A 25,632-nucleotide genomic window follows, 5' to 3' on the forward strand; every position below is an offset into this window, starting at 1 on the left:
AATAAATACATATGTTAAAAGTCTATATATGATCATAAATATTAAGGTAAAAAAATATGTTATTATACATTAATTTAATTAAAAAATATGTTATTACATACTTAATATGATCATATAAGATAAAGTTGGGCTACAAACTCATTTTAAAATAAAAATTATAAATCATGAAAATGTAATAAATTATATGAGTAGAAAAAATTATAATAAAAAAATATTTGTATCAGCTAGAATAGACGAAATAAACTAACAAATAAAATTTAAAAAATAATTATTTTTTACTCCTTCGACGACCTACCCCAAAGCCAAAAAAAAATATTTTTTTTCTTACTCCCTCCATGCCCATGCCTATGCCCCACCCCCCACCCCCGACCACCCACCCCCTAAGCCCAAATTTTTTTTTTACTCCCTCCCTGCTCATGCCCCTGACCCCACTGCCCATCCACCCTCCAAGCTAGATTTTTTTTTTTTACTCCCTCCATGCTCAATTGTTTTTTTTTTGGCAGGGTAAGAGTAAATTTTTGGTTTGGGGTTTATAGTTAGAGTGGTTTAGAGTTTAGGGTTGTGAATTAAATTTTGGTTGTGAATTCGACTGGTTTTGAATTCACAACAAAAAAATTCTTGATGTGAATTAAATTTTAGTTGTGAATTCGACTGGTTTTGAATTCACAACCAAAAAATTCTTGTCGTGAATTAAATTTTGGTTGTGAATTCACAACCAAAAAAGTTCGAATTCACAACCAAAAATTTCAGGTTGTGAATTAAATTTTGGTTGTGAATTCGATTGACTGTGAATTCACAACAAAAAATTCTGATTGTGAATTATGTTTTGGTTGTGAATTTTCAACCAAAAAGCTCGAATTCACAACTAGTTGTTTTGGTTGTGAATTCGAGATTTTTTTTTTTGACTTGAGGTGGGGGGTCGGGTTGGGGGGTGGGGCAGGGCAGGGAAGGTGTATAAAAAAAATTTGACTTGGGGTAGGGGGGGTGGGACAGGGCAGTGGAGGAATAAAAAAAAATGGCTTGGGGTGGGTGGTGGGGGGGTGGGGTAGGGCAGGGAAGGAGTAATTTTTTTTTGGCTTGGAGTGGGTGGGTGGGGGGTGGGGGGGTGGAGGGGGCAGGGCAGGGCAGGGGAGAAGTAAATATATATATATATATATATATATATATATATATATATATATTGGCTTGGGGTGGGTGGGGCAAGGTAGGAGAAGAGTAAATTTTTTTTTTTTTTGGCTTAGGGTGGGTGGGGCAGGGGAGGAGTAAATTTTTTTTTATTTTTTTTGGCTTGGGGGGTGGTGGGTGGGTGGGTGGAGGAATGGGGCAGGGCAGGGGAGGAGTTTAAAAAAAAAATTGGCTTAGGGGTGGGTGGAGGGTGGGGGTCGGGTGGGGCAGGGCAGAGTCGTGTGAGTTGTGAATTGTGTGTGTGTTTTTAGGTGTGAATTGTGTGTGGACAATTTTAATATTTTTAAAGTTGAGGGTATTTTGATAACAGTGGCCAGTTTTTAATATTTTTATCTTAATGGACAGTTTTTAATTTTACTAAATCAAATAGGCTATTTTAAAAATTCACTCTAAATATTATAGTAGAAAAACACGAGAATTTGAAATATTTTGTGTAATTAGGCCATCGGGAAGAAGCCATGGAAAATGAAATAATAGCTAAAGGAAAGACAAGTTGGTAAAGGATGGAAGAGGGTTATTGTGTGTTAAATTATGAAAAAATAGCTCATATATAGAGGATGATTTATTGATAAGGTATAAATAATAAATGGTGTAGATTTAATGAAATCTGGTTGGACGGTGGTGATTCAAATGTGTAGATTTTCAGATAAGATTGATTGAATCGAAGCTGCATTATTTGATATGTAGGACCAATGCTTTATCTTTTTCTTTATCACATGTGTAGATTGGTGTTGTCAAATCAATGCTTTCGTACAGTAGGAGAGTGATAAGGTGAATGATGTAGATTTAATGAAATCTGAACGGACGGTGGCGATTCAATATTTAAGATTTTCAGATAAGATAATATTGGACAAATTTTTATTATTTAAGACATACACGATTTCAATAGCCACCACACCGATTTCTTCTCTTTCACTCATAAGATAGACAATTAAAAAATATGAATCATCATAATATTGGTTCTTCTTCACTACTTCTCATTCAAGTTCAAGCTCATCTGATGATGAGCTTGAACAATTAATCAACGAATGTGATGTTGAACATCAATTGATGGGTCAACATATTTTGAATAACAATCTTATTGTAGTTCAACTGGCTGAATATCAAAATGCTACAAAAATTCATGGAGGTTCAGTTCTTGGTCACAAGGTAATCCATCGTGACCGAGAAACAGCAGCTCATCGTCTCCTCAACGACTATTTTTCTGAAAATCCAACATTCAATGAAGGAATGTTTCGTAGACGCTTTCGAATGTCTCGAAGTCTATTCCTCCGCATTGTTGATGCTGTCAAAAATCATAACGATTTTTTCGAGCAACGCATGGATTGCACAGGAATATGGGGCTTGTCCACACTGCAAAAAATAACAGCTGCCTTTCAAATATTGGCATACGGGGTACCAACAGATGCTACTGATGAGTACATAAATATTGGTGAGTCCACTGCAATTAAATGTGTCAAGAAATTCTGTCGTGCAATTGTGAAAATATTTTCTGATCAATATCTAAGATCTCCTAATGCTAGTGATGTTGCTAGACTACTTTATATTGGTAAACAACGTGGATTTTCAGGAATATTAGGTAGTCTTGATTGTATGCATTGGAAGTGGAAAAATTGTCCAACAGGTTGGGCAGGCTCGTATGCCGGTCGTAGTGGCTCTCCAACAATTATTCTTGAAATTGTTGCTGATTATGATCTTTGGATATGGCATGCATTCTTTGGTATGCCAGGATCCAATAATGATATTAATGTGTTGGAAAGATCTCATCTTTTCAGTGACCTTGCTAGAGGTATCACTCCACCCGCACATTATGTCATACAAGGAAAATAGTATAACGTGGGCTATTATTTAGCAGATGGTATATATCCCAAGTGGTCCACACTTGTACAAACTTTTCATGAACCACGCTCTGTCAAAAAAAAGTTTTTTGTAATGAGACAAGAATCATGTAGGAAAGATGTGGAGCGTGCATTCGGAGTTCTTCAAAACCGATTTGCAATTGTTGCAAATCCAGCTCGCTACTGGAAAAAGAAACATTTGCATTATATAATGAAAGCGTGCATTATTATGCATAATATGATTGTTGATGATGAACGTGACCTGTTTGCACCAATTGAAATTGCAAGAGAAGTGCAAATTTCAGATGTTGAAACAATGCCAAATGAAACAAGCCATTCCCAAGAATTTCTTGGACGCTATAAAAAAATCAAAAATAGAGTGGCTCACTTTGCGCTTCGTGATGCATTAGTCGATCATATATGGGATGAGTTTTCTAATTTAGAAAATTAGTTGGTTTTATCATGTAATTTATGCTTTGTTAAGTATTAATATATTATGTGATGTTTAATTCTAAAAGTATTATGTAATTTCAGTTTTTATGTTGTTAAAATAAATTAATCGTTCTACAATATTTAAATATAGCATTTTATTAATTAATTTTTTTCAAAAATATTTAAATTAATTTATATTTGAATTTGAATTTTAATTACATTTAATTGAATATAAATATACTTATTTATAAATATATATGATATATAATAATTAAATTGATAAAATAAATTAATAATAAAGAGCATAAAAAGGGAATCTATTATATAATAGGATTAAGCCTTAACCTATGTGGCATATCTAAAATCTCACCATTTCAAAATTTACCATATATAATCTTCATCATTTATTAATTAATTAACTATTATATTCTATATAAAGATTCATTAATCATAATAAATATAATTAATAATATATATATATATATATAATAATAATAATAATAATAATAATAATATTAACATTACATATAATCTAAATTAATAAATTTTATTATTTATTTTTTCTAGATAAAAATTAGATTTACATGTCCGATAAAAAAAATATAATCTATATACGATAAATTATTTTAATTGAATGTTAGTGATTAGATGTATATTTTGTTATTAATTTTATATTTCTCAATAGCGTACATATTATATGTATATGTTGCAATATATTATATTGTATGAATATATATATATATATATATATATATATATATAATATTTATATTCTTAATTTTCAATAAAATTAATTTTAAATTAAGTTTGAATTGAGACATGCACGTATATGTAAATTATAAACGGGTCTGGCCATTGATTTCCATGTTTGCATAATAAGGCACAAATTCTATAAACTAATTACTTTAAAACAAAATCTTATTTTATGTCTATCAAAATAATTAAAATTTTATTTTTATTTTTTATAAAATAAATTCATACATTTTATTTATATAGGGAAGAAAAATATATTTTTCATTTCTGCAAACTTTATTTGTTTCTGTTCGTCCATTACTACAATAATAATAATAATAATAATAATAATAATAATAATAATAATAATAATAATAATAATAATAATAATAATAATAATAATAATAATAATAATAATAATAATAATAATATCTATTCTATAATACGATTAGGCCTTAGCCTACGTGGCATGCTTCAAATCCCAGCTTTTCAATCCCTTAGCCTACGTGGATCTAACACAAAATTCGGCTATCTCAATCACTCCCAATTCACCCAGCCGCGTTTTCTGCCCTCAGTCACGATAATACTTCCTGCTCCTGTATTCCTAATCCCGCTCCGTGATTTTTGTTTCGGATGGTAGAGATTTAGAGTGTGCAGATAAGTTAATTGAGAGAGAGTCAGTGTTTCTGCTTCATCCTTACCAATCTATTCCCCTAAAAATTCTCTCAATCTCATAGACGTTTCACTCAATCAAGTCAGGAAACCACTCTAAAACATGGTTTGAAAGGTTTATTTTTTACTACAATCAAGTCAGCTACAAGCTTAATTTGAGAGAAGTTTTCATCGTCATGGTCGTTGCCGTATCAAAGCTATCCATCAAAGTAACTGTTCTTCTCTCTATTGTGTTTTTATTTTCTTTTTATTTAAAGATCTATGATATGGTATTGCTCACCAATTGTTTGATAAAATGCCTAAGAATATAAGTAGGATTTTATATTGAATTCTCAGTCACACACAAGGAGCTTGACTTCTCTCATTTGCTGGTACTAATTTCTCACTAATGGTATTTTGTTTGAAGAATGTTGGCATCTGCTATCAAGCATGTTGTGATTGTTGCATGGAAGCAATATGATTTACAAACTCTGATGAGGGGTGAAATATGCATGGTCCTAAGATAAGGACACGTGGCTTTGCTTGTAATACCAAAGATGAGCAGCAGTGAGCAAAGAAGCTGTGAGAAATAGGCAGAGGGAAAGTCCAGAGCAGAGTTGCCAGAGCAAAGCTTCCAGAGCAGAACTGCCAGAGCAGAGTTTCCAGAGCATAGCTGCCAGAGCCAGAGCTTTCAAAGCAGAGGGCCAGAGCAGAGATGCCAGAGCCAGAGCTACCCAGAGCAGAGATGTCAGAGCCAGAGCTAACCAGAGCAGAGTTGCCAGAGCAGAGCTTCCAGAGCAGAACTGCCAGAACCAAAGCTAACCAGAGCAGAGCTTCCAGAGCAGAGGGCTAGAGCCAAGTTGCCAAAGTAGAGCTGCCAGAGCTAAGTCATTAAAGTCAGAGCCAGAGCCAAGTCGCCAGATCCAGAGTCAGAGCTAAGTCATTAGAGTCAGAGCCAGAGCCAAATCGTCAGATCCAGAGTCATAGCTAAGCTATTGGAGCCAGAGCGCGGAGCCACACGCTAGAGACAATTCGCCAGAAGGCGAAGCTACTTAGCAGAGCGGAGCCAAAGAGTAGAAGTCTGCCCCAATGAAGGAAATCCAGAGCTACTAGACAGAGCGGGATGATGAGGACATAATCCAGCTCTGTAATTAGGGGACAACGACCGGACAAGTTATAATCTAATAATAGCCTTAATTAGTTTAATGGCGAGCATGCAGAATAGATGACCAGACGAATTTACTACTGTACCCCGACTGTAATGCCTATAAATACCTACGATGATGAAATAAAGCACACGCTCTCTCTTTTACTGCTTTAAGAACTCTTCTCTTTCCTTGCTCTCTAGAGTTTGAACTAATAAAATTACATATATAAATAAAATATCTAAATTGTTAGAGTTATGTTTGTTAGATAGTTGACAATTGGAGTCATGGTTGAATATAATTTCATATTTGATGATGCTCTCTCAAACTCTAGATGAGATGATGCTCAAAATTCCAGACGAGATGATGCTCTTTCAAGTTTTAGACGAGATGATTCTCTTTCAAGTTTCAGACAAGATGATGCTCAGAAGTTAGAGGTGATCTGTCAAGTTTGCGACGAGATGATGCCCACAACTTGGTTGGTCTTAAAACTCCAAATGATACGATGTTCGATAAATCAGTTATGGTCTTTTAAATATCAGGCGAGATTATTTTCATAATTAGTTATGCTTTTAGAAGTTCGGAATTATATGATACTCACAATTCAATTATGATTTTTCAAACTCCATATAAAATTATGGTCAAAAGGCAAAATAAATAAATAAAAAATGAACAAAATTAATAAATCTTGTAACAACAAATGCAACAAATCAATCCTCCATCATACATATGTCAAATTTATATGTATTTCTACTCTTTTTTTTTCTTACGCGTCAACTTTTTATAAAATTTCATATGAAAACTAATGGGTATTTTTATGATCTCAACAAAATTAATAATTTAATTGCTAAAAATTGTTGAGATTAATATAATTTAAAATGTATTACTAATTTAATTTAATTAATTATATAAATAATTTACATAAAAAAATATTTTATATAATTATCATAAGAATAACATAAAATATATAAATTATAAGAAAATATGTACCGTCGAATTTCGACGGGTAATACACTAGTATTCCATTATAGAGAGAAATGTAGAGTTGATTGTTGGAGATGAAAATATAAAAACTTTACATTTAAAATAGAGGAACCCTCGAGATGCTCTCATAACGTGTACCCAACCCGGCGAGAAAAGTGGACCCGTTTTCGTCCGGTTCGTGTTCAATGTTTCGAGTTAAAAAATCATAAGAAAAGAGCCCGCCTCTCAACTCTTTCCGTCACTCTCAAAACTCTGCAATTCTTTGCCTCGAATCAATCCATGGAAACCGACGAATCTCAAAGAGTAGTTCCGTTTCAGCTTCAATTCGACAAACCTATCGCTTCCCAGGTCTCCCCTCTTCCTCCTCTCTCTCTCTCTCAAGTGGAGATGGTATAGTGTAAGCTTGTTTTTGGCATAATTGGTGCATTTTACTTGTGCAGATTAAAATTGCTGAATGGAACCCGGAGAAGGATTTACTGGCAATGGTGACTGAGGATTCGAAGCTTCTTCTCCATCGCTTCAATTGGCAGCGTCTATGGACGACATCCCCTGGTCAGCAGCATTTTCAGTATTTTTTTTTTTTTTGAAAATGATGCATTTTACGCCAACATCAAACATTGAGTTAACTTTTGGGGTTAATCTTCTACATTCTTTCCAGGGAAATGCATAACATCCATATGTTGGCGCCCGGATGGTAAAGCAATTGCAGTGGGCCTTGAAGACGGGACTATGTCGCTACATGATGTGGAAGTGAGTTGGTTTAAACATTTCTCTATGCTGAATTTTAAAATTCATTCGAGAGTTGAACCCCCGCAAGCTTGGTGTGTTTTGTGAGAGCAGAATGGGAAGCTGCTAAGAAGTATGAAGTTCCATTGCGCTTCTGTTGTCTGTCTCAACTGGGTGGAAGACAGAAAAAAGACAATGGTACGGATCCTTAGATTTTTCCTGTATGAGATTATTAGAGAGCTTATATCCGTATAGTTTGGGTGAGAATGTCATGTGACATGAGATTAATTCGTGTTTTTGGGAAATTCAAATACTCTTGATTTGTTCTGAATGAAATCCATATAGTTGTCATCGTATGTTTATAACGTTACTGGGTACTTCATTCATGGTTTCTTTAATAGGTTCCTGTCATAAATTGAATTCCATCATAATAGACCCAAACTTATCTTCTTTTGGAAGACTTCTGAACAAAAAGAGACAGTTAAAGTTCAAATTTTCCTTTTTAAGTCTCTCTCTCGCTCTCTCCATTATATGTGGTTTTCCACAATCTATACTTTGTGCACATCTTTATATGCCTTCATTAATTTATTGACATGTACTTGTAACACTACATTTTGTGTACATGTCAAGGGGATATTGTCTTATTTGATGGCAAATCATGCTTTGGTACTTTGAAAATGATCCTTGTGTAGCTCAGTCAGACTCTTCAAGATGCATTTCATAGCTTAAGCAGTCTTATTAGTTGACAAAGAAATTTTGTGGTCAGATCAGCTTATAGGGCCTTATAATATATGCAGAATTGCAGCCATGATAGTAATTTAGTTTTCTTTGTTTTATGTAGTATTGGACATCCTAAAGGCAACCGTGTCAAGGAATTATAGATAGAAACTCAGCCTTGATAGGAGTGAGGGAGAGAAGACTACTGTTTTGACTTTTAGATCAAGTAAACTCCTGATGAGCACATAATAAGAATACTGTGCTATATTAAAATACTTCACATTCTCAATCAAAATAAGGCTGATTGTTCAACTACTGAAATCACTATGCCATTAATCTTCACTGCTGAAGAGGCTCTTCTATCTATGTCCATTAGTGTATCCTGCGTGGTACAACTTCTGTTTCGCTTCCGCAATCACTTTTTAACTCACCATTGTAAAGAATCTTAATGTCTTACAGGTTAAATGACATTAGGTTTCGTTTATTTAAGAATCTTGTTTATGTTTTCTTGCATTCCAATACTTCCCCATTCTTTAAAATTTAGGATTTCATGTCATTTATATCTTTATAAAACTGATGGCTTTCATCCTTTGCATTTAGGATGGTAGCAATGGAAATTCAACATATGAAGATAGGACTGCTCGTTTTTTTCCACCTGCTCCAAGAGTTCCTAGGACCGCTGGACTTGTTCCTGGAGATAGTAGCGGTTTCACGGATGACAGTGATGATTCTTTTCGGGAACTATTTGATTCATCACGTCAACAGTTTGACATCCTATGCAGTGGGGACAAAGATGGAAATATTTATTTTAATATATTTGGCATATTCCCAATAGGAAAAGTTGTAAGTCCATTTTTAGATTTGAAATGTTTGTTGTCAGTTTATCCTCGCCTGTCTGACATACCCTAATGCTATTTCACGTGTGGCTTTGATAATGCATGGATGTTTCAGAACATACGGGATATTTCTTTCCAAAGTCCTCTAGTGGGGAACCGTGGCTCCTTTCAGCTCATGGATGCTTCAATTCGTAAGGTAAATGCACTATTATACTGACTACTTTTGGCTTGATATTTTGGCAGATAATTCAATCCAATTGTGACATGCTATGTTTAGCTATTTACAGACAGAAGTACATCAATATAGTAACACTCCCAATATATGATTATCTGTTTTATAATGTCTGAGTTAAGCCTTTTAGTTTGTTTGTCATATGATTGCTTATTCTGCAATAGTTTCTAATAAGATGGAACACAGAACGTGGTTTATACAGCGTTTCTGACCCACAATAATGATTACGATTTTGGACAGTGTTTTGCATGCAAATAGATAAGATCAGGCACTTACATAGGAGCCCGAGATAACAAAATTTGAAATGGAACGACACTTTGTGAAAGCATTATGGAAGTCCAATACCATGTGAAAATACTTAGAAGACAGCATTTAAACATAGACAGAAAGTTGGCAAATCATTCATCAATAGTAGGCTTGTGATGATGGAATATTTAATGCTTCCAGTCCCTGGAAAAATTGTTGCTCCTAGTCCTAGTGATTTCTGCTGATGCAGAGATCTCATCACTCTGCTTCTTATTATTTTTGTCTACTTCTTTCCTCAGTATCTTTTTTTTTTCTTCCAATTTTTCTATAAAGCATGAGAACACACGATTCGATCTGAAAGTCAATTCTTGCACAATTGAACTAATCCTTTGAGGAATCTAACTTTTCCTATTTGCTTCTCATCAGATGGCATTGTCCAGTGATATTTGTCATATCACAGTGTTATGCTCTGGCGTACTCACTGAAACTGGGTCCAGATCAAGAGATAATCAATTGTCTGGGTGCCATTTAGAAGGGTTCCATTGCTTAGTCCTAGACAGCACAATGTTTCAGAAAAGGTAATTGTAATTTGTTGAAATATAGGAGAATAGATCTCAGACTCTATTTCATTGCATCTAGTTGATTAGGTATCCAAAAATTACATTTTACTCCATAAAATAGTTGGTGATTCATTACCTTAAGGATTGTTAGAATTGGCCTGTCCAGGGCACTAGTACACCAGACTGCTGAATGCTGATCAGTGGGAAATGAAAAAACTCTGAATGGCGGGTCTGTATCCTGATGAACACAGCAGAGCTTCTGTTGATTATGGAAAGCTAGAGTGTTAACCTTGTGAAAGATAATTCATAACACCTCGATATTCCTCTTCATTATATTTCTCCACCATTGTTATCATAAAATTAATTCCTTAGTGTTTAAGGTGTCTTGTGTCTAGAAAACAAAGTTTTTTTTTTCCTAGTTCTTTCTAAATTCCTTGCAAGTTTGGTGCCAACTGCTGGCCAGTTATTATTTTATTTTTTTTGTAGTGTAATGATTGCCAATGTCCTGATATCTAATGTTAGTGGAGAGGTGATTTTGATTTTCGATGTAAAGGGTTCGGATGGAAGCTCTGTATGTTGAGACAATATTGATGAAGTTAATACTTAAAAAAAATGAATTTGTGATCACTGTGATTTGGAGCAGACTGTATTAGTGGTAGAAAATTAGAAGAAAACCTTTTGTATCCTAGTTTTATAATTGAATCAAAATTGCCAGCTGTTGGTCTGCTTATGAATAACTTTGTTAAAATCAAATATCAATGAAAAGATCGCTTATAAATAGGGCCTAGCCAGAGACTAGCCACCACCCTGGGTCTTTTGTTCTAATTGGCCTTCTTGGATGCCTTGCCTATCCTCTGCTATCCGGCCTCTAGTTATGTCCCAACTTGTCAGACACATTCTCATCATGCTGGGATCCTCTTTTTATTTAAACTAAATTCTAGAATCTTAAAGTCATCTTGTGAACTTACGTTTCAAGAAAATATGTGTTTTCAGATGAGAATTTGAAAAAAATAAAATAAAAACTAATAATAAATACTAGTAGTGGGAAAGCTTGGGTCGGCTGCACAGCAGAGGCAGCACTAGGTGCCAGTCAGCCTCCCTGCAAGCACCTAGCAAATCTGTGATATTGCTAGGAAATGTTGGCTGTTGTTTAGTCCTTATCCAATGCCACTGTTATTGTTCATTGTGCAGGTTGTTAATTTTCTTATCTCCACCCATCTCTTGTTATACGTCAATATGCTACAATTTCTTCACTGTTTTCTGCATTTGGATAGCAACCTTGCAATTTCTCTTTTTAATGTTATTGCATGCTTAAATTTTCGTTGATGCTTCAGTTTTTCATTTTTGGTAGCAGTTCTTGAACTAAAACATACATATCTTCTTAAAACAATGAATATTTCATGGGACACATCATAATTTCAACCTGCTGCAGAGATTGATTCTTCATATTTTCTGTATTTTTCACCATCTATGTTAGGAAACATGAACTTCATCAGGTGGCTCAGCAAGCTTCCAATGTGGAGCATCTTATTGAAGTAATTCACAAATCAATAGCTATCATGTCTAAGCAGTGGTCAGATGCAATGCACGTGTACCATGAAAAGTTCAATGCTCTATCCTCACTGATTGTTGACCATGGTAACTATTCAGAAGAAAACAGCAATTCAGTTATTAGGAGTACTATTTTAGCTTTTTGTTCAAATCTTTATGCCCCCAAAAAAGTGCAGGACTTGACTCCAGTCCTCAAGAAGAGTTTCTAAGCCTTTTGGGTGGTGCAAGGACGAGTCCGCCAATTCATCAATTTTTAGTTAGCTCCCTTGGTGAAGCAGTATGTTCTACCTCTGAAGTGTTGAATAATTAAGTCACATATTTGTTTGATTATGGCTTGTATAATAATATCATGTTAGTTGTCCTTATGGGCTCAAATGCGTATCTAGGGCTATTTGAGGTCTGGCACAATTAATACCCTCCCATTTATATGATTATGAATTATATGTAATTACTTGATTTATTGGTCCTTAGGGGCTAAAACGGGTAGCAAAGGCCGTTTCTGGGGCTGGCAAGGAGCTGCAAACAATTGTGCTTGATCACCTTCAGGTGCGTCTTATGTTTAAAAATTAAAAGCAGCATATCATCAAACCACTGACAAATCTTTTTTCAAATGGAATTTCTTGGATGCAATAGTTTATGATAGAAAAGATTGTTATGGGTATGGCTGTTAAAATTGCTATGACCTTGGCTTTTTTCTAATACCCAAAGCACAAAAGTGCTATTCATTTTATGTGGTTGCGTGTTGGTCTGTAATTGATATCTATTTTGTAACATCAGATAGCATTCACAAAATAACCCCTTACCGGGGTTTGCTTCACCTTATTTCTCACGAATCATAATATCTCTATAATAGTATCAGCAACCTTAAATTGGAGATTGATTTTTATTAACAGGTTTTTCTTAAAAGTTGAAATCTAAAGTTCTGATTCTCAGCCTGCTGCAGAAATTATTGGATTTAGAATGGGAGAGCTAAGAGGGCTTTCCAAGTGGCGTGCACGGTTTCTGGGTATTGGATTGGAAGAAAGTTTAATTGATAATGCTACAGAAAAAGCTGGAATGTTGCTTGTTCAGATTGAAAGATTTATTAGGATTTTATCTTCAGTGGTGCAGCAGGTATGCTCTAATGCAAGCTGAAAACTGTTGTACCCCTTCAATGAAATTACTTTATCTGTATAATATCAAAACATGCTCTCCCTTGATTATGTATAAATGTGCATGAATGATGATCTAGTAGAGATACTTTAACTGTGTTATGAATAGTAATTAGTATCCCACATTGGTTTAGTGTTCCTAGTTGTGATAGTTCTCTTACATATAAATATGTACTCTTTTCTCCAATATAAATACACCTTCCTACTTCTTCTTCTTCAATATGTTTTATATCTTTATTCTCTACATGGTATCAGAGCATGTTAGATACCTGATAAATTTTTTCTACTGTACGTATTTATGAATAGTACTGTACGTATGTATGAATAGTACTATACGTATTTATGAATAGTTTTTTTTTTTTCCTCTATTCCTATAAGTATGCTCTGTGGTTGCAGCATTGTCTGATCTTCCACATCAGAAATTTTTTTTTCTTTGTTTTCCTTCATCTCTCCGGCCGTCCTTCTCTCCGGCTGGCACTACTATTGCTGCTCGGGTCTCCCCGTCGCACAGCCTCCCTCTCTAGCTTTTGTTTTCAGCCACCGTTGCTGTCTATTCTCTATATAGGGTTTCAGTTTTCTAATCCTTTTACATCATGTCTGATTCAAAATCCGCTGCCCTAGGAACCACCATAAAATTGAATGGTTCCAATTATCTTCTCTGGTCTCGTGCCTTTCTATTGTTCTTAGGCTCTCAGAAAAAGAAAACACATGTTCTAAGTGATCCAGTTGCTTCTACGGATCTCAAATATGATGCCTGGAGTGCCGACGATTGTGCTGTCATGACTTGGCTTTTGAATAGTCTTGAAGACTCTGTTAGTAAGAATATCATGTTCTTAGAAACTGCTAAGGACATGTGGGATACATTACGGCAGATGTATTCCAATGACAAGAACGTATCTCGTGTCTTCGAGTTATATGAGAAACTTTTCTCTCATACTCAGTCTGGCCAATCAGTTAATGACTATTTCTCTACACTCAAAGGACTTGCTGATGAAATTCTTGTTTATCATCCACTATCCTGTTCTGTCACTCAGCGGGCCACACAGTGGGAAGAGTTCATGGTTGCCAAATTCTTATCAGGTTTGGATGCTGATCTCCGACCAGTTCGTGACAGCCTGTTATCAAGTGATAATGTTCCATCATTATCCAATGCCTTATCTCGTGTGTTGCGGGTTTCCACTGGTCGTACCGATGATGCTACTTCACCTAATTCTTCTGCCATGGCTGCTCGCGGTCAGAATTCTCATGTTAGTGCCTCTTTTTCGCCCTCCAGCCAGGCTATTCAGAATCAAAATTATGCTCACGGTCAAAGTTCTTACGGTGGTCGTGGTCGTGGCCGTAGTGGTGAACGAGGTCGTGGCCGAGGTCGCGGTTCTGATCGTTATTGTGAGTATTGCCACCGAACCAATCACACTTCTGAAAATTGTTGGAAAACCTTTGGCAAACCAGGTCGGGCTCATACAGTTGTTCCTGATCCTCAGTCTTCCTCCAGTGATGATACGGTCTCGCTCTCACGGGCTCAATACGACAAACTGATCCAATCCATCAATTTGTCATCTGGTACTGCTCCATCTACTAGTGCAGCCTCTCCTATAGTTGCTTCCGCAGGTGCGTTTGCAGTGTCTCATGGTAAGTCTTGGTTGGTAGATTCTGGTGCCTCTGTCCATATTACTGGTACTAAATCTCTTTTGACATCTTTTACTCATTCATCCTTACCTTCTGTCCGTGTCGCTGATGGCACCTATTCTTCGGTGACGGGGAGTGGTGTTGTCCGTCCTACTCCTCAATTAACTCTTAACAATGTCATGTTTGCTTCTAAATTTCCCGTTAGCTTATTATCGGTTAGTCAACTTACCAAAACTCACAATTGCTCTGTCACTTTTTTTCCTACCTTTGTTACCTTTCAGGACCTGCAGACGAAGAAGACGATTGGTGGAGGACATGAGCATGACGGGGTTTACTACTTAGATTCTGGTATTCCTGCACCTTCGCGTGCTCTCTCTGCCACCGTGACTCCATATCAGTGGCATTGTCGCCTTGGTCATCCGTCGCCGTCTAGTCTTCGCAGTTTAATTCCTACTTCGTCTGTTGAATTTCAATGTGAGTCTTGTGAGTTGGGCAAGCACCATCGCACATCTTTTCCTTCTAGAATTGATAAACGTAGTTCTTTTGCTTTTGAGCTTGTTCATTGTGATGTTTGGGGTCAGAGTCGAGTTGAGTCTAGAGGGGGTTTCAGATATTTTATGGTCTTGGTTGATGATTATTCGCGTATGACATGGGTGTATTTGCTCAAACAGAGAACTGGAGTCCCTGCTATACTAAACTCTTTTTATCATGAAATAAAAACTCAATATTCTGTCGATTTGCGTATTCTTCGCACTGATAATGCTCTTGAATTCACTCAAAAATCTATTTCATCTTTTTGTGATTCTCGTGGCATAATTCATCAAACTTCCTGCTCACATACTTCCCAACAAAATGGAGTTGCAGAACGAAAACACCGTCATATTTTGGATGTTGCTCGTACTCTTATGTCTCATATGCGGGTTCCTAAGTGGTTATGGGGTGATGCTGTTCTTACGGCATGTTTTCTCATTAATAGAATGCCTTCTAGTGTGCTTCATGGAGATATTCCTTTTTCGTATCTTCATCCTGACAAACCTCTTTACCCTGTCCCTCCTCGCATTTTTGGGTGTGTTTGTTTTGTTCATGATCTAAGTCCTGGGTTAGATAAGTTATCTCCTCGTTCTATTAAGTGTGTTTTTCTCGGGTATTCTAGAACACAGAAAGGGTATAGATGTCTTGACCCTCTTACCAAACGTCACTATGTCTGTGCCGATGTCACCTTCTTTGAATCTCTTCCATTTTTTCCTCATACTAGCACTACTTCTCAAAATAAGTTACACTCTGCTCCTTTGCCTATACCGGCGATAGTTTCTCCTCCTACTCAACCCTTACAAGTGTATACCCGTCGTCCTCGTCCCGCACCAGTTCCAGAGACTGTTGCTGAACCGGCCTCATGTTCTCCACCCGAGTTATCTTCTTCTGTAGATTCTGAGGATGACCAACCTGCTAACACAGATGACTTACCTATCGCTATACGCAAAGGTAAACGTACTTGTACCACTCGCCATCCAATGTCTAACTATGTCTCTTTTGCCTGTTTGAGTCTTTCTTTTCGGTCTTTTGCTCTTTCCCTTTTCTCTACAGTTATTCCAACTTCTTACCTTGAGGCACTCAAACATCCGCATTGGAAGGCTGCTATGGATGAGGAGATGTGTGCCCTTTTATCTCGTGGCACTTGGGTTCTAGCAACTGCTCCTGTTTCTGCTGTTATTGTTTCTTGTCGTTGGGTGTTCACTATCAAGTTTCTTGCTGATGGTACCATTGATCGGTACAAAGCCCGCCTTGTAGCAAAAGGTTTTACACAGACTTATGGTGTGGATTACTTTGAGACATTCTCTCCCACCGCTCGCTTGAACTCCATTCGCATCTTGTTCTCCTTGGCTGTTAATCTTTCTTGGCCTATGTATCAGCTTGATGTGAAGAATGCTTTTCTCTATGGCGATATATCTCCAACTGTTTATATGGAGCAACCTCCCGGGTATGTTGCTCAGGGGGAGGATTCTACTAAGGTGTGTTGTCTTAAGAAGGCTATTTATGGTCTTAAGCAAAGTCCGAAGGCATGGTTTGACAAGTTTAGTAGTGTTCTCAGCAAAATTGGGTTTAAGCAATGCAAGTCTGACCACTCTGTTTTTGTGCGCCATCAAGCCTCTGGAATTGTCATTCTCGTTGTCTATGTCGATGACATCCTTATATCTGGGAGTGATGTACAAGGAATTGCTGATACAAAGACATACTTGCAAGAACAATTCGTTATTAAGGATTTGGGACGTCCCAAGTACTTCTTGGGAATTGAAATTGCTCACAGCAAGTATGGAATTTCTCTGTCTCAGCAGAAGTATGCTACTGATTTACTTAAAGAAACCGGGTTGTTGGGAACGAAGCCGGTTGATACTCCTATGGATATTGACCCGAATGTCTGGGATGAGAGTGAAGATTTCTTGGAGGACAAAGCTAAGTACAGACGTCTTGTTGGGAAACTTATCTACTTGACAGTGACACGGCCTGATATTTCTTTTGCGGTTGGTTTGGTTAGTCGTTTCTTGGATAAGCCTAAACAAGTTCATTGGGAAGCTGCTATTCGAATTCTTCGATATATCAAGAAATCTCCGGGAAAAGGATTGTTCTTTAAAAAAAATGGTCATCTAAAAATTGAAGGGTACTCTGATGCTGATTATGCTGGCTCTAAAATTGATCGGAAATCGACATCTGGATACTGTACTTACTTGGGTGGAAATTTGATAACTTGGAGGAGCAAGAAACAACAAACAGTTGCTAGATCTTCAGCCGAGGCTGAGTATAGAGCTATGGCTCATACTGCAACTGAGATGATTGGTGTGAAGAATCTGCTTGGGGAATTAGGATTCACTTTCAATGAACCGTTACCCATGCACTGTGATAACCAAGCAGCTATTTACATTGCTAACAATCCAGTTTTTCATGAACGGACTAAACATATTGAGGTTGACTGCCATTTCATTCGTGAGTGTGTATTGAACCAAACTATTTCTACTCCGTTCACTTCTTCGTCATATCAAATTGCTGATATCTTCACTAAACCGTTGGGAGGCAAGCGTTTCTCTGAGTTGTGTATCAAGCTGGATATGATTAACATATATGCTCCAGCTTGAGGGGGAGTGTTATGAATAGTAATTAGTATCCCACATTGGTTTAGTGTTCCTAGTTGTGATAGTTCTCTTACATATAAATATGTACTCTTTTCTCCAATATAAATACACCTTCCTACTTCTTCTTCTTCAATATGTTTTATATCTTTATTCTCTACAAACTGAAGAAAACATAAAACTCCGTTGGATAAATAACTTCAGTATTGTGATTATTTATTGGAAGTTAGTTTGTGGCTGATGATTAACAGCATCTTTTACTTGATCTTGTACACAAAATAAACAAAAGAACTTATTTGTATGTAAGTTGAAGCAAACACTCACATAAAAATGTATCCCTTGTTAATCTCTTGGTTTTTGTGTATCATTGACCTTGAATGATATCCGAATATAGATTCAAATTTCTTCAACTAGAATGGAATCTTAATTACATATGCTGCAAGAAACTGCTACTATTTTGTATTAGTTAACATTTTCCTAGGTGTTAATTCTAATATCACAAGTCAGTTCATTCTTTTTTTTAAACGTTAAATGAGTAGGTATTTTGTGAAACTTCATTATTAAGAAACTAGCTATATAAGGCATATAAGCTTTTCAGTGTACAATTTCTCGAAGTTTTTGCTACGCAAGCAATCCCTGCAGTTCTAATACTTGACTTCTGTTTCAGTTCTCAAATTTTTTCAACTGGCTTCTGAAATGTGTGAAGGTTCTAATGTCCGAACCCAGCGATCAACTTCTCCCTTTCAGTAGGTTTGACAATTGGCTTTTCTTTGTTGTTCTTGCAAATTTTTTGGGGCTGCCTCAATCTCAGCTGATATATTTCCCTCATTGGCAGCGAACTTGTCATCCTTTTCCTAAAGTTTTTATACGACCAAGATCCTGTTGGTACATTGCTGCAGGATACCCAGCTTGATCATGATGTTGAAGTTGACTTGTAAGTAAATTTGACAAGTTGGCTCTGATCTAAACTTGGAGATTCTGATGTTCTGCTTTCACGGCTGTTCTTGATGTAAAAGGATTTAGGTTTACCATAATTGTCAAATTGCACGTCTCTTCGAGTTTAATAACTTTCAGAATATATGCATAATTTGGAAAAAAGGACTAGTTACTGGCATTCATTATTATGAAAAAGTTCATTAACCCCCAAGCAGCTATACTCAATCCTATATATGAAACTAGCTCTCATAAGAAGTTGATTATTTGGTTATATTAATTAACTGAAAAAGTTAGTATCCATGCGAATTGTGAAGTTTGATTTCTGATGTAAATTGTAATGTTTAACTTTTAATTCACTAAATGAAAAACTGAGCTGGTATCCAGTAAATGGGCGAGTGATATTCATGCAAATAGTTCAGTTTTGGAACTTTTGTGATAAGAGTCTGAGAGATCCAGAAGACAACTAACAGCTAAGAGTATCAGGTGTAAACATTCAATGACGGTACCTATTGACAACATGCTCTCTGTCTTGTCTAAAGTATGCCATTTGTCATAAGTGGATATCTATCAATATCAATTACTATAATATAAATTTATTTTGTACTCCTAGGGAAACTAAGCAACGAGTCACAGAATTAGCTTACTTTGGAGGTTTCTCAGATTCTGAATACTTGAAAAGAACATTGGCAAAAGAATTTCAACAAATGGAATCCTGGTATGCCCTTCTCACCTCATTGCTTATTTGCATATGATGTAGGTACAATATTTTTTGGTAGATATGGCTAGTAGGGGATTTGTTTTTGAAGCAGCAGCTTCTAAAGAGACTAATCTAGTAACCTTTTAGACCACAGTTTCTGCCCTTTACGTGGCATTTTTTCAAAAACAGAAGAAACATATGTGATGGATTTCTCATTATCAAGAAGCTACAATGACATGAAACACTGAAGAGAATTTACAGACTACCAATTTACTGTCAAATGTCCCTTCTTGAAATAATGATAGTGTTGGTAATACAAGAATATTGAACACAGTCTATATACATCATGCTCCCTCTGTCCATGAAATAGAGTCTGGTTTGAGGGTGGACAAGGGTTTTAATAAAGTTGTTGTAAGTAGAATAGATGTACAATTAGTAGGGGTAGTGTTAGTACAAAAAAGTAGAATAAAAGTACATTTATTAGTTAAAAAATGGAATTAAGGTACAATTTATAGTTAAATATAGGAGAAAAGGTATGATGTGATGGTTCAAAAAGTTAAATGAGACTTTTTGGTGGACAAAAAAAAGGGTAAGTAGGACTCTTTTTCGTGGACGGAGGGAGTATAATTTTGGAAATATTAATGCCAATTTTTTTTTATAGATTTTTCCAGATTCAGTAATTCCTAATTAAAAGAACTACTCTGATATTATATCATAACGTGTTATATAAATTTTCATTCGTTCAGTGACAATCTCCTCTCTGTTTCCTTTTTCAAGTACAATGCTGTTAATCTTTTGATTCTGGGTAAGTTTTGGAAACAGTGAAGAATGATGTCTTGTTGAATGCATAATGCAGCCATCCCAAGTTTGCCAACGAATAAAGAGAATCTTAATAATATTAATAAATAAAAAGAAGGCGGAATCGATGAAATCTTGATTGGTCTTCACTGGAACTTAAGGAGTAGATCTTTTTGTTTTGGGGTTTTCTAGAATTTGAAAATGAGAACCCCTTTATTTAGTTGGTGTACCTACTTGAGCTAGATGAAAGGAAACTTTCCCGTCCGATTTTGAAAGGGGGAGATCCTATTGGAAGATAATATTCTACATTTCAGTTTCCATTGTGCTACCAAATCAAGGAATAATTCAATAATTCTACATATGTCTCCTGAGTCCTGATACATTGTACAAATTGACCTTTCTGTGAATATTAACTGCCTCTAATTCTGTAATTGTAAATTCTCAATTGCTGGATTTAATGAGACAAAATTGTAGTTTTAAGGAGGCTCTAGAGATGCCACTGGCCACAGTTTCCAGAAAGATACTCTGTAAAGACATTTTGCCACTTTTCCCTGTTTCATCTTTGCTGAATTTCAAGTCGTCATCTTTTCCAGTATCAGTATCATACTATCAGGTAAATTTTTGTTCCTCTTTGCTAACTGTTATACCCTACAAACGTAATGGTTAATGATGTGCGCGTTTGTGGTTTTTCTAATTCTGTTTGCATTGTAAGGCTAAAGAGTGACTCTAATAGTCATCTGTTCATTACATTAAAGGCTATAATGTTGCTTCTATTTTTATTTTATTTTTATTAAAATAAAGCCTCTAATGCTTCAAAGTGAATGCTCCTTGTAACCTATAAACCCATGATAATATTAATACATCCATCACAATCATCTATATCAGGTACAAGATTCATGAAAGCATAGCATTAATATCTTATCTGTTTTTAAAGAGTCAAGACTCAATACAACTGTCTAAACTGTCTTAAACTCATGATAATTCTAATGAGATTTCAAAGCTCAATCGAATTCAGGAATTAAAGATCATGGTGATGATGCTGAATACCTAAACTGTCTTGCAATAATATTGATATATTCTTCAAACACGTGTAAATAGTTCTGCAGTTCAGTACAAACCATAAAAGAGAATTTTACCTGTTAGTTAAAATCCAAAAGAACCTGAATTTCAAACTATCGAGACCATGAAGCTTAAAAGAACTAGCACAACACTTTGTATGATTTTCATTGAGTGCACTATGAGGAGTTCCAGGTTAGTATACCACTTAAGCCTGAGTAGAAGAGTCATAATTGATATATAAAAAGAAAAATGAGATTCTCACATCCATACATGCTGAAATACACAGACTGTAAAAGGCCCTCATTATTTGCAAATAACTGGTAACTTCAAAAATGCGGCTCTAAATTGATTATGATCTACAATGACATGAAGGAAACACTGTTATCAAACTACTGTGTGTATATGTGAATGCTTAAGCCAGGGCATTAACTGATCATTACTCTCAGTAGAACCAATTTTATTTAGCCATGTAGCTGAGTATCTAGCTGATTTAGCATTGCTTTAACGTTGGTAATCACATTGACCAGGAAGCTTCCCATGGAACCACTCATCAGAGGCTTACTGATTATACCTCTTTTATGGTACCTGATGAAACTTTTCCAAGCATCACAAATTGCATTGGCGTAGCAAGGGGGCTCATACATGATGCAGACAACTTGAAGATGGACCATAATTCACATGAGGTTGCTCTGTTACGCATTCCTGATGGTTATCGCTGCGTAGATCTGTCTCTATACAAAGTAAGTATAACAATGTTAGCGGAGTTTATTTTGTTTTCAGGCCTCAAACTCTCACCTCTTCTCTAAAACAGGAAGAACAAATCGTGTTGTTGTTAAATGATGTAAACACGGGCTCTGAGAGCTCAGGGAATTCTTGTATGATGATGGTACAAACAGTTGACCTTGCCTTTGTTTCCATATCAAGATCATCACCCTCTTGGAATCTTCATGAACTTCAGGTATGCTCGCAGCTCGTGTGTTTGTGTGTGTAATATGTATATATTCTACAACATATGTATATGCAAAGACCTATGTACTGTGGCTTTGTATTTCTGCTTTGTCATTCCCGGAAAATCATATAATTTCAGTAACAGACAAATATATGGAGTATGTAAACTGAAATAAATGCAGCCAAAGAAACCCTTTTCTCCCAAATCAAATGGGAAAGACAAGCTGAAATGAATTAGTTCCCTCACCTTGAAAAAATGCCATCCTTGATGCAAACAACTATTTATTTGAGATATGTATCTCCTCGTTTCTGCTATAAAAGATAATTGGCATAGCAGGATGGCTCACCTACTTCGCTAATGCATTGTAAGCATATAACTGGTGTAACTTGTTTTCAGGATTTTATTACATGCCTGCACTTGGAGAATGAAAAGGTTCGAGAAATTCCTCACTCTGTGATTGCTCCTTTGGCAGTTAGTGGTGAGTTTTCCATGCAGTTACCTCTCCTTCAGTAGGCTTTTCACCACTATAATTTACAAATTTTACAAGTACAACATATATAAGTGTATATATGTATGATGAAGCCGTACTTCTGACTTTTTGGTCGTTAGAAGTAGACTAGTAGGTCAAAGTTGAACTGACATCATGCCTAAACCTCCTGTTCAGCATCCAGAGGCGTCGCTTGTGTTTTTGGTGGGAGAAAGCGTGCCTTGGTGTATATTCTAGAAGAAGATGAAGATGAAGTTACAGATTCCGAATAAGTTACTGGTAAATCTCTTCAAACTCGATAGTCATGTGGTTTTAGAACTAGTACATACCTGTTGTATGTTGTACCATATAGGATCTTTCCAGTTGAAATGTTTATTAGCAGTCTATTTATAGTGTCTGGAAACTTGTATATCAGGTTTGAATCTGATATAATTTTATTTTTAGCCCACTTTTGTCAATTTTTCAGTAGACATAGTATTTCAACTGGGCATACCAATTGAAACTACTAACTTCATAAATTAGTTATGAAGGGCTACCAAAATTTCAAGATGTAAGTTACAAGATTACTTGAGGCCGATCTATTCCCTTGCATTCTAAAACGAATTGTGTGAAGTTTTAGAGCGTATAAGTTTCGACAACCATGAATAAGAACTTTATTTGCTAAAAAAATGAAGCTTATGAGTTTTTTAGGTAACAGGATCGATTTTTGAAGAAATAATCTTATTTGGGGAAAACCGATGTTTTAGCCATTGAATTGTAATTTTGCTATGCCAAAACTATCTCCAAACATAAAACAAGCAAATCCTAACACCTTCAAAGTGTAGGAGAACAAGCTCAGGGAAGTATGCAAATAATTGTCAAAAAACATACAGAACTTTGACTCATTTTATTTTTTTCACAAATTTTGATAATCGTCAAAAAAAAAAATACATGAATTTTAACTCATTTTATTTTTTTCTATGAAATATATTGTTATAAAATTATACAAATAATTCTTTTATAATTAACAATAAATAACGCTTTACTTGAGGTTAGACATTGGAAAGTTTCTCAATCATATGATCATGTGATGAATATTTCACATCATTAAATGAGTCAAAAAATGCTAATTAGAAATTGTGTTAATATATATTAGTAGCCTAAAATATAAAAACAATTTTAAAAAAAGCCACAACTATAAAACTATAGTAAAAGTAGCCATTTTGTAGTGAAAAGACAAGTATATCCTCAGTGGGGCCCACAAATCCCTCTCTCCTCTCCTCTCTCTCTCTCGATTTTTTCTTGCTTTCAAATTTATTTTGTTCCTCTATCTCTCACTCTCGCTCAGCTCTCTCTCGCTTACTCTCTCTCTCACTCAAACTCTCTCCATCGCCAAGCTCCAGCCGCCGCCGCCAACTTCCACCGCTGCTGTCGAACTCGCCGATCACCATCAGCCGCCTCTTGCCGGCACAACAACAGCTCCTTCAAGACAGCAGCAGCAGGAGCTGGGAGTCGTAGCAGCTGTTGTCAGCAGAACACGAGAGCAGTAGCCGCGCGCAGCTTGGCCGCGCCGCCCCCGTCGCGCAGCCGCCTCGCCTATTCGCGCCATCACCGTGGAACACCACCACCCCTCCCTCCTTTTCCAGCTCCAAGCTCCCTCTCCGATCATATCTTAACATCAACCGTTAAAGCAGGATAGCAGCTGTTCTGCTTAATCACGTCGCCACTCCAAACTCGCCAATAGAGCTCCGCCGGCCACCGTCATCGCCGCCATCCTCGCACAATCAGCCGAGAAATCCGTGGAACAGAAAGGGAAACGCTGAGAAAAGCCCTCTGTTCTCTCGCTGAAATTAGAACAGAAGCACGAGTGGGCCCTCTTTGCCGGTTTATTTCGTCGCCGACCGGCCACGAGGCTGCAAACCGAGAACGCGTAACCCTTCACCTATCTACAGGCTACCACCACCAACAATCGAAATGCTCAAACACTCTCTACATCTCCCAAACCAATAGCCACAATATCCTCCGGCGAAACGACGTTAGTGAACGATCTCAAGAACGTTTCATCTCGTTCTTGCTCTCTCTCACGATCGCCTCGTCTCCTGCAACGGCTAGAGAGCAGGCCTTTCTCTCCGGGTTGGGTTTCCCAAGTTCCCGCACTTGCTCCAGCGCGGATGTTGTCATGTTAATACCTGCATTCAGAGTCACACGACCAGGGTCAATCTGGTTACCAACTACATTACGGTTTCTTACCGAAGATGACGGATCCGTCACGAGGTGGTTGGATCCGTCCTTGCGAGTGATCGGTGTATCTCCCAGAGGCTGCATGGAAGACACTTGGGCTCGGAAGCCGGGAGGTTCGATGATCTCGATAGGCTCCATAGCTTCGAGACGGTAATACAAGTTGGCGTTCTCCCTTTCTAACTTTTTGCATCTCTCTCGCTCCTGATTCATCTGTTTAGTCAGGGCGGCGATCTGGGCGGCTAGGTCAGCCTGAGCAGTCACGTGGGGAGCGTCGGGAGTTTCGGATCCGTCACGACCGTCAGACATGATTGATGTTCGTAGAGATCTGTGGAAAGTGCGTTGATTCGCTTGATTGCTAGGGCCCCGCGGTGTGCGCGAAATTGTAGGGGGTGAATCCAACAATTACGGAAGCGACGTCGGTCACGTCTGGATCGACGTGCACTAGCAACCTGAGACCACAAATAACGTTAGAGCCCTCCGAAGAGCACCGGTGGGGGTGTCGATGGAAGGGCCTCCGACGCTCAAGTCAGTGAACGGATATAAGTATTCAACGTAAATAACGTAACTGAAATGAATAAATGATAAAGGAGAAAACGACAGTAAATGAAATATCCAGAAGATCGGTGACCCCGGAAGTTGAATTAAAGTTGATGAGCGATGTTGAACAAGGGGCGACGAACGTCCGGGCTAGCGGGGCTAGTCGAGCGATCGGAACCCTAGAAAGTTGAAAGCGTGGAGGCAGAACAGGAGAA

At 36.9% G+C, this 25,632-nt stretch overlaps 1 protein-coding gene and 1 pseudogene across 1 annotated transcript; both read left to right on the plus strand.

Annotated features, from left to right (window-relative positions):
* Positions 1–2,235: 2,235 nt before the first annotated feature.
* On the plus strand, positions 2,236–3,474 carry LOC131008439 (uncharacterized; annotated as a pseudogene).
* Positions 3,475–7,148: 3,674 nt separating this feature from the next.
* On the plus strand, positions 7,149–23,259 carry LOC131012419 (anaphase-promoting complex subunit 4). The gene is made up of 19 exons (XM_057940371.1): positions 7,149–7,315; positions 7,408–7,519; positions 7,626–7,717; positions 7,808–7,891; positions 9,011–9,253; positions 9,362–9,442; positions 10,151–10,302; positions 11,762–11,922; positions 12,012–12,112; positions 12,307–12,381; positions 12,769–12,948; positions 18,402–18,484; positions 18,570–18,668; positions 19,281–19,385; positions 20,640–20,778; positions 21,752–21,964; positions 22,036–22,182; positions 22,570–22,651; positions 22,838–23,259. The coding sequence occupies exons 1-19, from the start codon at positions 7,247–7,249 to the stop codon at positions 22,930–22,932; spliced, it is 2,313 nt and encodes a 770-aa protein (XP_057796354.1). The 5' UTR covers positions 7,149–7,246; the 3' UTR covers positions 22,933–23,259.
* Positions 23,260–25,632: the final 2,373 nt, after the last annotated feature.

Source organism: Salvia miltiorrhiza, chromosome 2 (assembly GCF_028751815.1).
Source record: "Salvia miltiorrhiza cultivar Shanhuang (shh) chromosome 2, IMPLAD_Smil_shh, whole genome shotgun sequence".
NCBI classification, from domain to species: domain Eukaryota; kingdom Viridiplantae; phylum Streptophyta; class Magnoliopsida; order Lamiales; family Lamiaceae; genus Salvia; species Salvia miltiorrhiza.

Coding starts and splice junctions, on each gene's coding strand:
- LOC131012419 (XM_057940371.1), top strand. CDS start 7,247: ATGGAAACCGACGAATCTCAAAGAGTAGTTCCGTTTCAGCTTCAATTC. Junction 12,113..12,306: donor TTAGCTCCCTTGGTGAAGCA/GTATGTTCTACC, acceptor ATTGGTCCTTAG/GGGCTAAAACGGGTAGCAAA. Junction 19,386..20,639: donor TTTCAACAAATGGAATCCTG/GTATGCCCTTCT, acceptor ACAAAATTGTAG/TTTTAAGGAGGCTCTAGAGA.